This window comes from Pygocentrus nattereri, chromosome 24 (genome assembly GCF_015220715.1).
Source record: "Pygocentrus nattereri isolate fPygNat1 chromosome 24, fPygNat1.pri, whole genome shotgun sequence".
Taxonomy (NCBI): Eukaryota; Metazoa; Chordata; class Actinopteri; order Characiformes; family Serrasalmidae; genus Pygocentrus; species Pygocentrus nattereri.
Window position 1 is genome coordinate 28,019,671 of NC_051234.1, and position 13,943 is coordinate 28,033,613.

General features: G+C 42.9%; 1 protein-coding gene across 4 annotated transcripts in view; it reads left to right on the forward strand.

Annotated features, from left to right (window-relative positions):
• The window catches only part of sh3kbp1 (SH3-domain kinase binding protein 1), a 117,974-nt gene that overhangs the window by 47,965 nt on the left and 56,066 nt on the right, over window positions 1-13,943 (forward strand). Inside the window, exon 1 of one of the 4 annotated variants that reach the window (XM_017719251.1) lies at window positions 9,935-10,083. The exons of the other annotated variants lie outside the window; for them this stretch is intronic. Coding sequence (XP_017574740.1) covers window positions 10,063-10,083 — 21 coding nt within the window. The 5' untranslated portion in view covers window positions 9,935-10,062. Of the gene's footprint in view, window positions 1-9,934; window positions 10,084-13,943 lie in introns of those variants that run through there. 4 annotated transcript variants of the gene reach the window in all.

A 13,943-nucleotide genomic window follows, 5' to 3' on the forward strand; every position in this document is an offset into this window, starting at 1 on the left:
CAGATCATTTGGGCTTTTATGAGAGTAAATGAGTGGTATAATTTGAAGGAGGCTCAAACAGACCATTAGAACGGTCAAATTTGCTCAACCTTCTTCACATACTCCCCCCTCTCACTCTCTCTCTCTCGCTCTCTCGCTCTCGCTCTCTCTCTCTCTCTCTCTCTCGCTCTCGCTCTCTCTCTCTCGCTCTCTCTCTCAATCTCTCTCGCTTGCTCGCTCACTCGCTCTCTGATTCACATCAGTGCAGCTGGGAATGGCCTGTGTGCTCTAGCACGTTTTCAATTATGTTGGCTCGGGGATTAACCCACCATAGCTGTGAGCTCTCTCTCCTCTATCTCTTTCCCCTCTGTCTCTCTATCTATCTATCTTGGTCTCTCTCACTCTCTCATTTCTTTCTCCCTTTTCACTCTCTTCCTCTTTCTCTATCCTGTCTTCCTCTCTTTCTCACCCCTTTCACTCACACACACTCTCTCTCTCTCTCTCGTGTCTTTCTCTCTCTCTCTCTCTCTTGCAGAGCGAGGTTGTGTTCCTCTACTGTGAGTCTGAGTCACACTGTGTTAATATTACATCTGAGAGAGAGGCTTGTACAGTTCATCTCTCTCTCTGCCTCTCTATCTCTTCTGCTTAGTTCTCTCCCCCTATACAGTCGTTTGTAGAGGTCTAGGCACCCCCTGGTTAAGTTACATGTTTTATTGATTTTCTGAGTAAGAATCAAGTCGACACATCCTCTAAGTGGATGTGTTACACAGTTACTGTTTATTTGCTAAATTGTGTGTATTGGGGCAAATAAAAAACGCCAAGTGTGGCCTGTGAAAAAGTTACGGCCTACTTAAAATTGTATGTAATACTATTACTTTTTACAATATGTTAAACCAATAAACAGAAAAAACAAAGAAAATAAAATAAACAAATTGGCAGAAAGATGCCACAATGGTGTGTTCTCTGTAGAGTGTACAGCATATACAGCAGATGAATCACTGTATATGCAGTCGCTAGGACTCTCAGATGGGATTAGAAACCAAGTTCGACTTTCCCCCCTTGTTTTGCTTGCCAAACATATATGAATTTTACATAATTTGTTTTCCTCAAAAAACAAATAATATAAAAGATTTTCAAGTCAATGCAAAGCTCCTCCACCAGGGGGCGCTCAGCATAAATTATCAAGTGACCCCAAAAGCACACATTATTTAAACCAGTGATTCTCAGCCTGGGGGTGGGTCCCTCTTGAGAGGGTCGTCGGAAAAGGTGCATAGGCAGAGCCGGTCTATGAGGAGCCTGGCCACTTCCTATTTCCCCTGTTATATCAAAAACAGGACTGCTAAACAGCAGAGGGCGCCCGCAAGCGAGTCCTCAATGAACAGGAGTAAATGCTCAACGGCTAAAAACGAAAAGATAAAATAGTTTCTAGTCAGTCGCCCAGAACTTTCCTGTAATTTTACAAAGTAGAAGGATGTATTTCACAAAAAAAAAAGAAAACTTACGCATATGTTTCTACAGCAAACGGGGTTTGGGCAGCAGGACGCTAACATTGCTGCTGCTGAATGCTGATTGGTTGACAAGCGGAGAAGCACTTTGCCTGTTCGTGCTCACAGATGTCTTTGACATACATGAGACACCATTTTAAACTCCTGTAACTCGAGTTTAAAAGCTAAAATATCGCAGCAGTGTTGAATGTTTTATGCCGTACTTTGTTCAGGAAATGGATGCATTCTTATATATTTAAGGTGGAAGAGAAACATTCAAACCTTCATAAGAATGCCTGTCCACCTGTGCATGATGGTGACAGGCCTGCTATATGGTAGATGGGAGTTTTTCATAAAGTGAGAAAATATTATCGCTGTCCAAAAAAAACACTTGATTCTTGTTTCTCAGCATCTTTTGATGTCGGCACTGCTTAAATTTCGCGATGAACCATCCAGTAGAAATGCTCCAAAAGAAAATGAATAAAACCTCTGTGCGGTAACTTACATTAGAAGTTGAGAAAGAGTTGTATTTTCCTGTAACACTGATATTTTGCAGATACAGTGATATGAATTTCACTCTCTGCATGTGTAGCTGCATTTTTGCATTAATCTGACTTCCTGAGTTTGTTTGGTGTAACTGTCTCTGTCACTGGTCTTTCCTTACCTCTCTGAGCTCTCTGTCAGCTCTCTCACTCGCGCACTCTCTCTCTCTCTCTCTCTCACTCGCGCTCTCTCTCACTCGCTCTCTCTCTCTCTCTCTCTCTCACTCGCGCTCTCTCACTCGCTCTCTCTCTCTCGCTCTCTCACTCTCTCTCTCTCTCTCTCACTTGCGCTCTCTCTCTCGCTCTCTCTCACTTGCGCTCTCTCTCTCTCTCACTCGCGCTCTCTCTCACTCGCTCTCTCTCTCTCGCTCTCTCTCTCACTCGCGCTCTCTCTCTCTCTCTCTCTCTCTCTCTCTCACTCGCTCTCTCTCTCTCTCTCTCTCTCTCTCTCTCACTCGCGCTCTCTCACTCGCTCTCTCTCTCTCGCTCTCTCACTCTCTCTCTCTCTCTCTCACTTGCGCTCTCTCTCTCGCTCTCTCTCACTGTGTGATCTGCTGTGTATTTGCTCGGCTGCACTGATAGGCCGTGGGCAGTGGATTATGAAGCAGTGTCATGCTGACTGATCTGAGGAGCGCTGGGCCATCAGTGGTCTGATATCCACTGTCCGAGCTGCTGGACCTCATAGGAGTTCAGCACCAGCCTGCTGTCACAGTCAAATGTGAACAGTAGAGTAACTGAACTGAGTTCTTTATCGTAACCCAGTAAAGCTGCTGTAGCTCAGAGTAAAAGGACCTGCTTCACCCTCACATATTCTGATTCTAACTGTTCTGCAGCAGAACTGCAATCAGGGTTCTAGATAAATACAATTTATGTTTCAGAGACTTTCATTCAAATCCATCTGAACCCGTAAGTAGTGGCAAATGAAAAGCTGAGACCGAAATGACTCTGATATCATTGTGGCTCTTCAGTAATAAACATGAACAGCTAACTCGAGGCTTATCTGTAAAATAAGCTCCGGTACTTTAGCAAATTTTCTGGGCAGTGTGGTCATTTTGGACGGAGTAGACTAATCAGTTAATTTGATCCTGTAAATTTAAAAAATCAGATTTAGAAAACCTTTAATTGCCACAAACTAGGGGTAAAACGATACTCATTTTCAGGCTTGAAGCAGTTTCTAATTTTAAGATTATATACTACAGAGTTATATACTAGTTATATACTACAGAGACTGATTTGGCGTGGTACCAGACTAAACAGACTGTCTGAGGTCGTGAATGGCGCCAAATGTTGTTTCGTTCATAATTTCTAGGCTGAAGAGGCTGAAGGTCGCCTCTTATTTGTAAATGGAGCTGCATACATTCTGGCTGCACCCACACAGCAGATAAAAGTGACCCAATTCTGATTTTCTCACTAATGTGATCTGTATTCTGTATGCGACATTAGTCTGAACAGATCAGCTCCCACACTGACCTGCATGCTCAAAAGAACAAAGCTTCATGTTGTTTCACATTGCTTCACAGGCTCGTCCAGAGGTAAACAATTGCAACTGCCAACGAAAGCCCATCCACTGCCAGAGCTTTCAGTTTCATCTTTGCCAGTATCACAGGAGCCATCATGAAGCTTCAAATACTAAAAGCTTGGCTCATCACCCAGAATGTGTTCGAGCTCACTGTAAAAAGGATATGATGACTTCTTTGGTTCATGTCCTTGGATTCTTTAAACTTTGCTTTCAAACTTTTAACTGTTCTTTGACGCTGCAGCCTCGCGCTCCTACAGATGTCATGCTGGATTGACGTAAAAGTGGCATGAATTCCATTTAGACTGAGTCGGATACGTATCAGATTTTAGCTGCGCATATGAAAGCGTTTCAAATCGGATTCAGATTCAGTGTGTTTTTGCTGTTCACACTGACACACAGACATCTATATAGTGTATGAAGAAAAAGATTGGATTTGGGACACTTTTACCTGCTGTGTGAACAAAGCCTCTGATACCTGGACAAATTGCCTGAATGTAATTGCTGCACCATTTAAGGTAGAATGGGAAATTTAAAATAAGGAGCCAAATGTAAAATTGGGGCCAATGTAAAAATTCCAAAAAGAAGCTAAGGCTGACCCCAAAAGACCGGCTGTCCCTTTATGCCCATTGCCACGAAAATGAAGTGGACTACTTCAGATCCAACAGACCAGACAATGGAAGGTGATTGAGGGTCTGCTACATTTTCATTTTCATTTCAAGCCTGTCAGAAACACCCTTGGCTTAGCTTTTCAGTCAAATGTGGTAACGTAAGCTTGTCCGTTGCTTTGTCTGCACTTTTCTGTGGCATAACTTATTTAGGTAGGAGGAATTTCATCCAGCATACTGCCTGCTGCTAGTAGAAATTGCCTGCCCCAACACCAGAGGAGAGGAGTGACCTCATTGCTGTCCAGACTGGCTGACCAACACCAGGCTCGTCAAGGACCATGCTTGTTGAGTCCTGTTGTGCATTTTGTTCTAAAAACACAGATGAAATTCCCCTAGTGCAGTTTCCATGGTTACCTGTGTGCGGCATGAGGCTGCGGAGACGCTGGAGGAATGATCCATGTCTCCAGAGACCGCTGACCGATTTTGACCACAAACATGGAGTATGGGATCCTTTTATTTAGCACTACCCCACACAGTCACGCACATGCGTCCACATGCAGCCCGAGGATTACCAGCTAATATGCTCATTCATGCGTTACTAATGAGCGGCTAATGCGAGAGGGCGGTTAGCACGGTGTCTAAACAACATACACTTTAAAGGGACAACATTCTGCACTGTTTTGTTTTTTTCCCTGAAGTCCACTTATGTTTGTGTAATTTAATGTATCTGAAATTACATTATAGAGGACCGTTCCCAGCATCCTGTATCCCTTTATCACTAAGAATTAAACAGGCTGTTTTATTACTGTGCTTTTAAGACTGATATATGTAAATGGCCTCTGTTCTTATTGGCTGTTCTGTATCTTCATTGAAGGTTAAAGTTTACAGAACAAACTGTTAAGATTGAAATCCTCATTGATGTGATTGAGGGTGGGGCGGCGGGTCTCCTTTCAGACAACTGGTCTGGATTGCTACAGTGATTCGTGATACGTCTTCTTACTGACAGCCAGGAACAGCACAGCGTTTAATCGTTTTCCCCACATCTTCCACTACAATACCTCTGCTACAGACTGTCTGCAGTAACAACACTCCTCCTCACTTCAGCATGAATGAGCTGAACTTTAGAAGGCTGATTGAAAATGCTTATGGTTGTGACATCACAGCCAAGACTAATTCAAAATGAACTTGGTGATATTGCAGCTTGGCTTACATGTGTGGACTTATAAGCACATGTGTAGGATGTTTTTCTGAGCCTGACATCAGTTTAAAAGCATTAAAAACACAAGCACTGCTCACTGCTGCTCATCTCACTCTGACTGGACCTCACGTGATGTTCGCTGTCATGGTAACGTTTACTCTAAGCGCTGCTCCACGCATGCGCGTCATTCTGCATCGGATTACTTGTAGTGGGCAAGCAAGCGAAGATTTTCGTCAGATTGTTGAGCAGAGTGGGCATAAACACCTCAGTCTGAATCTGTAATCCGATTGTATTCAATTGGATTGGCAAATCTTTGCATGTAAACACAGCCAGTGTTTTTTGTCTTGTTTGTCCTACAGTAACATCATTTCCCTGTACTGTGTGAGTGATGGAGCGCTCCTTCAAGTTAGCCAGCGGCTAAAACAGCTAGCCCGGTAAGCTAGCATTCACCCAGTCTCCAGTGCCCCCACACAAAGCGTCTTCAGTTTACTTTCATTTAAATCGCTTCAAATGGGAAGGCACAGAATACTAAACTAAACGAAACTAAAATATGACTAACAGCGCTGTGGTTGTGAGGAGCAGACATGAATTAACGCTGCGGAAAACTGTAAGGATGTTTGGAAAGAGGTGAGTTCACTCTACGATAGTACAGTTAAACCACTTATCTCGTCACTCGCACAGGAGAACAGATCGCCGATCACTCCACTCAAACGGAAAATACATCTCAGCATCGCCAAAGTAAATCAGAAGTGCGCCCTCTTTTGGTGACAGCAGAGTAGTGTCGCTTCCCTTACATTAAAAACACCACCAAAGCTGTCGCTAGAGCGTGGCAGTGCGAGAATGCTCTATTATATCGAACATTTATCGAACAATTCTTATACTCCTATAGACGAAGGTTATATTGTGATAATTGCCATCGTTTTATCTTCCAGCCCCAGGACAGAGCAGTATGTTTTTCGTGGTAGAGGCCTTTTAAAGAGAGCTGTGAAGATATTGTGTGAGCTTGCAGCAACTAGGACAAGAGTCAGTGAACGAGGTCTTGTGACAGAGCAGAGAAGATTCATGGCTCTTCGGCCTGTCAGTGTTAACAGGATAACCGCGTTAAAGTGTGTGTGGCAGCGTGTGACCGGCCCAGCAGAGGTGAGTCAGCCCATTGTTTCTCCGTTTTCCAAACGGCACAGACAGGCTGAGCTTGGATCCGGATCAGGGCTGTAGCTCTGCCAGAGTGAGAAGGGAGTCCAGTCAGCTCTCTTGGTGATCAGCAGAAACCATGAATGTTGCCATCACGTTTATTTTTGTGCACAAAGATGGTTCTTCATGGGTTCTTTAGTAAAGAAAATGACTGTATAGATCCATGAACACTCAAAGAAACCTCTCCATGATTAAAGAGTTCTTTGTGATTGGTGATCTTCAGATTGGTGGTAGATGATGTAGATGGTTCTCTATGTAGCACCAAGAAGGGTTTGCCTGTTGATACAAGCTTGACATCACACTTAAAAAAAGATAATGCTGTAAGGGTTCTTGAGTAAAGAAAGTGGTTCTGTATAGAATTGTGAACACTTAAAGAACCCTTGGTATGATTTCATTGGTTCTTAAACGTGTTCTTTAGATTGAGGGTCGATGCTGTAGCTTGTTCTATATAGAACCGTTTAAAAAACAAAAAGCACCCAAAATGGTTTGTCCAGTGATACAAGCTTGACATCATACTCAAAGATGATTCTTCAAGGGTTCTTTAGGAAAGAAAATGGTTCTGTATAGAATCGTGAACACTCAAGGAACACTTGGTACGATTAAAGGGTTCTTTCTGACTTGAAAATGTTCTTGATGGAGAATGTGCTGTAGATGGTTCCGTATACAGTCTTCTTGAAAAGTGTTCTGTATAGCGCCCAAAAGGGTTCTCTGTTGATACAAGCTTGACATCAAAACAACAGTAGAATCATTTTGGGTGCTATATAGAAGAGTTTTCAAAAAGGTTCTATATAGAACCATGTACAGCACATTCTCCATCAACCTGATGAACCCTGTTAAGATGCGAAGAGCTCTTTAACCGTGCATAGGGTTCACTGAGCGTTCATGCATAAGTATAGAACCATCTTCTTCACTAAAGAACCGTTAAAGAATCGTTTTTAAGAGCGTAGTTTAAGAGGAAAAGGTCTGTGTGTGTTGGGTGTGTAAGTGTTAGGGTGCATTCAGGAACTTGAGTGCTCGGTTAACTGTACAAGGTGGCAGGATTCAACTTCACTGCTCTGGTATTCATAACTTTATGACCTGTGCACCAACTGGACATACGCTAAATTTTCACTTAGAACTGGACGTAGTGTTTACGGGAGCAGGTATAAAGTCAAACACTGCAAACCTGTTAAAGACCCAAGAAAAGTTCATCACAGCAAGAAAACTGGACTGTAGACTAATAAATCAACAAAGCATGGCTCTGACGTTTTAACAGGACAGTAAAATGTTTCATTTTGCTCATATTTTTTAAAGCAATAAGCCGCCTGAGGCCGTGCGTTACTGCGATCTGATCACAGGATGGGTGTTCTTAGACACGACACGAAGCGGAGTAAAACTCCCTTCCCATGATAAAATCACAAACGCACAGCATCAAGTGACTTATTGCTTTAAGAAATTATCAACCAGCATAAAATATGATAAATTACACAATTTTTTAGAAAATCATCGCCCTCTTCTGAATCTCGAATGGCTCCCTGCTCCCTACATAGTGCACCCCATAGGACTAGAAATAATGGATCCTGCAGGCCAACAGTGCAAAATTATGCTAAGAAATAGTGATTTGGGACACATCCACACTCAATAAATGATGCTGTAGAGACTAGAATTTCTAAACTTTCATAACAAGCACACTATTTAGGGAGTACAAAATATTGTTTGGGATTCAGCCTGGGTTTGAAGTGACTTCTGACTGAAACACGAATGTTTGCAGCATGTAAGACATTCAAGTGACATTTTTAGACTTTTATTTTGACATTTTATAGCGGATCATTACATAAGTACTTTAATTCAAGCCTGTGATATTAATGATGGTGGTGTTTAGACTGTTGACCCTTTTAGCCTGTTAGCCAGCTGACCAGCCCAGTTTTAGGTAAGAACATAAGTTGCCAGCCACTCAGTTTAAACAGAAAACAGGCTCTTACTTCATCAGTGGTCCATGCGAGCAGCATGAGAGTCAAAGATTATTCACTTAACAGCACAAAGCTTTTATTTGTGCTGTGACAGTAACACAGAGTTCAGGTGATGTGACGTGGTCATAAGGGTGCGTATATGGCTTTGTTCGTAGGTCCTCCCGAACCCTCACATGTTCCCCCTTTTTTTCTCAGTTTAAGATGTTAAGATGTTTATCCATAAGTGAGACTCTATCATTTTAACAGGTTTCTCTGGTGGTGAGACGACTTCTGCTTTCTTATTTTGTATGCATCAGTTGGCAAGTTGCCAGTAGTAGGTAAACACTCTTCGTTGACGTGTGTGTGTGTGTGTGTGTATTTGTTGACTGATGTGTGTGTATTTGTTGACTGGTGCGTGTTTGTGTGTGTGTGTGGCTGTGTGTGTGTTTGTGTGTGTTTGTTGATTGATATGTGTTTGTGTGTGTGTGTGTGTGGCCCTGCAATGGACTGGCGACCTGTCCAGGGTGCATCCTGCCTTCCACCCAATGACCGCTGGGATAGGCTCCAGCAGCCCCCTGCGACCTTGTGGGAGAAGTGGCTTAGAAAGTGTGTGTGTGTGTGGCTGTGTGTGTGTGTGTATGTGTGTGTGTATGTTGATTGAAATGTGTTTGTGTGTGTGTGGCCCTGCGATGGACTGGCGACCTGTCCAGGCTGCATCCTGCCTTCCACCCAATGACCGCTGGGATAGGCTCCAGCACCCCCCTGCGACCTTGTGGGCGAAGCGGCTTAGAAAGTGTGTGTGTGTGTGTGTGTGTGTGTGTGTGTGTGTGTGTTGATTGATATGTGTTTGTGTGTGTGTGTGTGTGGCCCTGCGATGGACTGGCGACCTGGCCAGGGTGCATCCTGCCTTCCACTCACCCCCGTGACCTTGTGGTAGAAGCGGCTTAGAAAGTGTGTGTGTGTGTGTGTGTGTGTGTGTGAGAGTGTATTTGTTGACTGGTGTGTGAGTGTATTTGTTGACTGGTGTGTGTGTGTGTGTGTGTGTGAGAGAGAGAGAGAGAGAGAGAGAGAGAGAGAGAGAGAGAGCGAGAGAATAAGAGAACTGTAGCTGCTCATGCAGAAGTTTGCAGATATAGACTGTGGTTAGGCTGTGGGTCTGTCTCAGCCGGAGCTGCAGGCAGGAAGTGTGTTTAAAGTGTGCGCTGCAGCTGTCACTCGTCAGGAGTCAAAAAAAGAAAGAATAAGAAAAACTTAGAAAAGGTTGTGATTCTTCATGGCGGTTGTGTGACGTGCAGTGCTAACTGTGTGGGGCTCTTTAACTGAGGAGCTTTTTTCAGTGCCTTCGTTCTAACAGCTCTGCTGCTCTGCTGAACTCACAGGGGGCTGGTTACAGTCTCCTCCATCACTGTCCTCCACTCTCAGTTTCAGGTGTGTGTGTGCGTGTGTGTGTGTGTGCGTGTGTGTGTGTGTGTGTGTGTGTGTGTGTGTGTGTGCGCGTGCTTTCCCCAACCCACAAGCTGCTCTTTGAGCCCCTCTGAGGCCTGCAGTCATTACACTACCGCGCCATGAAGCATGCGAGTGCTGATTTACCATAGAGAGCTACACAGTGCTTTTTAATGAGTGGAAGCCGAACTAAGGTGAGTCCAATTTAGTATTTTCAGACACACATTGCCGTCAGGGCAATGCTATATGAACTAGAAAAATAATTATGTTAACAATTTATTGCTGGAGAGTGTGATATGCCTCGCCATCACTGTCTTGGGAAAACCTTCTCTCTCTGAAATGGTAGCTTTAATGGAAAAAGCAAAAATAACTGTTAATGTATCTTCAAAAATATAAATATTTTTCTCAGTCGCTTCAGTATGATGTAAATGGCATGTCCAAAAAATGTACAGGTTATGAAGTTTTACTGTAACCGCAACGACGTCAAGGGTCCACATCTTTTAGACCGAATGTATTTATTCCAGATGTATTTTATTCACTCAGAAACGCTCAGGCTGGTCAGGATACTCGCAATGCGCAATAACCAAGTGTTACAATGTCCATTTGCATATTATAGCATTCTGCCAAACATGTATTGCAGTGGCAAATCACAGTTCTTATTAACAAACAATATATCACAGAGGTCTAACTAGTACACTAGTTTTCAGGTTGTTGTTCTAGGCTGACTGGGGGTTGGCGATTGGAGATGCACAGTGATCTCATTGTCCTCAGCAGCATCAGCCAATGTTTATTGACATCAGACAAATGTTTAGTTTTTACTGATGTGAATTTGATTTTTTTTTTTTTTTTTTACTCAAGAAAAGCAGAATGTCCAGGTGATGCTGGACTACTGTCCTAAAATATCTGCATTTTTTCATTTGACTGTGTTTGTAACCCTATAGAAATAAATCATCTGCTGTCTGAAGAAAACCTTGTATCCCCATTTTTTTTCGATTTTCAGTTTTTGACATTTTTGGAAAATGCCTGTTGCCCTTTATATTGCGTATAAATTTCATGAAGAACGGACCAAAAGAAACGGCCCAAAATACCTTGTAAAAAATTCTGGTTCCATTGACTTACATTAAAAGTAAAGTAGGTTTTTTCCTTCTCCTGTAAAGTTGCTGTTTTGGAGATACGAGGTTTTCTTCCGACAGCAGTGAAGCGTTACGTTTCAGTGTAATTCCAATCCAAGTAGATGTAGTCTAATTTCATCATTTTTAAAATGTGTATATATCAGCATCACTATTGACATCAGCAGATACAGAAGAAATATGGGATATCAACATTGACCCACAGGTCTCATATCGTTGCATCCCTGCATACAACTGCATCTACTTTGGAATGTTAGTTATATTATTGATAGTTAATTATTAGTTGATAACTACCATATGAACCATTTTTTTTGTCCACACATCCTCAGTCTGTTTTGAAATATAAAAATTCACTGTGTAAATAATTCCTGTAGTCGCAGTTGTATATCCAGTGCAGTTTTAAAAATAATTCAGAATCGTATTGAATTGTGGAAAATTGAGATTCCGTGATGCACATAAACAACAGTAATGGGACTGAATTGGTAAGAAGAAGTCCGGCAAGGACTACAAGCTGTAATGCGACAGTGCTGCCCTGTCTGGTAATAGAAGTCATTTTCAGCAGTGAGGAATAGCAAAGATGGTATGTTTTGATGTGGGAAGTCAGTGTGGTCAGTGTGTTCACTGCTGACCTGGCATAGTTCATGCTGAATTGCATGGACCTCTAATTCTTTACACGACTCATGACTCATTGGTCAGACCGGTCAGTGTAAGGCAGGCACTGGAGCTCCTGTGTCTGCTCTGAGCCCCTCCCCCAGGTCTGCTGGCAGAGATGCTGTGTTCTGCACACTATGCGCCACGCAATAGAGCTGCAGAACGTTTCTCTGTTTGATGCTAACTGGTAGGCATAAGCTTGCATTACTTGATCGCTACATTAGTGTCATAAGCTTCCTTTGCTTAGCCTTGTAGCTTCAGTGTAAAACTTCACACGTCTTGGCTGATCAGGCTTATTTGGGTTGAGGGCAACTGTGTAAATGGGATTTTTGGGCTGACCAAAGTGAGAGAGCAGGTGGCCGCCAGTGCCACACGGTGCTAACTGAGCCTCTGTCTGAAGTCTGTGTGTTTGTGTGGTCATCTTGGGTTGTGCAAGCTGTTTTCCTGCCATCTGAATGACAGCAAGTTGTGTAATTTGTGCCTTTGTGTAGTGTAGTGTGTGTTGAACTGCAGTGCTTGCTAATGTAGCGGAGTCGCTCCTCCATTCAGTGAGAGAGAGAAGATAAAACGAGAGAGAGAGAGAGAAATAGAGAGAGTGAGAGAGAGAGAGAGAGAGAGAGAGAGAGAGAGAGAGAGAGAGAGAGAGTGTGTCTCTCAGCGTTTCAATCAGAAAAGCTGCTCTCTGATCTTCTCAAGGTTGACTTATAGACGCTTTTCTTGCATCTGAGCTCTTAGTCATTCTTTACTTTTCTCACAGTTATGGTGTGTGTGTGTGTGTGTGTGTGTGTGTGTGTGTCATCTGTCTCTGTGTAGGTTATCAAAGATCTGCAGTAGAGTATATTCTCTCTCTCTCTCTCTCTCTCTCTCTGTTTTTCCCTTCTTTCCCTTCTCTCTCATTCTCTTTCTTCCTTCTCCTTTTGCTCCCCCCCTCTCTCTCTCTTTCTCTCTCTCTCTCTCTGTTTAAGTTTCCTCTCTGTTAATCTCTCTCTTTTTCCCTTCTCTCTCATTCTTTCTTCCTTCTCCTTTGTTCTCTCACTCTCTCTTTCTCTCTCTCTCTCTCTCTCCCGTCCCTCTTTCGTTATCTTTCTTTTGTATCTCCATTTGCTTCTCTCGCTCTCAATCTGCTCTTTCTCCTTCTCTCTCATAGCTTTTTTCTCATCCCCCTATCATTATACTCTCTCTCTCTTTCTCTCTTTTTCTCTTCTCCCTCCCTCTGTTCTATTTTTCTTCCTCTTTCTCCATTCCCTCTCTCTATCCCCTCCCCTCTTCCTCCTCTCTGTCCTGCTGATCTGTTAACTATCATGCTTTTCCCTCCTGATGAAGCAGTGTGTGCTGACTCCAACACAATCTGAGCTATTATGAAAGCCAGGGTGCTCTGATATTGGTTAACCCCTTAAATGGCCGGACAGGCCTGGACTTCCCTTATAAGCTAAGAATAACTCGGCCGGTTTTTGCGTTATTTTCCATGTAGTTACTGAATAAACCTTAGGGTGTAATTAGCCTGGAGTTTTAAGAGGTTAAAATGTTCCAGCCGTTGCAGTTTATCAATGTGTATACATCTTTATGTGTATATGCGAAGACGTTTTCAGCATTTTTGGACATACGATCTCCCGTCATCATTCAAACCATTTTGATAGATAAATATGATGTAATTTAACAAGTGAGACCTACAGTGAAGCTTTTTGTCATTGTTTATATAAGTGAAATAAACAGAAATGCAGTTTCCGGTGGGAAAGTAAGTACAACCCTATATATCACTTTGTCAAATGCGTCAGATTGAACAGCGATCAGGTGCTAATGATTGGAACGTCATTAGGAGCTTCTTATTTAAACCTCAGATATCTGGTCTGGTTTGCTCTTTGATACTGGAGTTTGGGGTTTCATCATGCCTAGATCTAAAACACTCTCTGAGGCCTTCAGAACGAAGGTTGTACATGTCTGTGAGGGAATAGGCTTTGAGAAGTGTTTCCAAAATATTAGAAATCAATCGTTGTGCTGTCCGGAAGATCTTCTTCAACTAGAGAGGATTTAAAACCACTGCCAACATACTCACGCCAAGCCGCCCCAGCAAATTTAACTTGAGAGCAGACCGTAAGATTTCATCAGAGGATCTGCAAGTAGCTCTTGCCATGTCTTGCATGTCAAAGTGCATCTATCAGAACAAGACTGCACAAATTCGACCTACATGTGCCAGGATGTAAGCCCTTGCTGTCTGAAGAGAACATCTGGGCAAGACTAAAGTTTGCTAATCAATATCTAGGTAAGGACTAGGA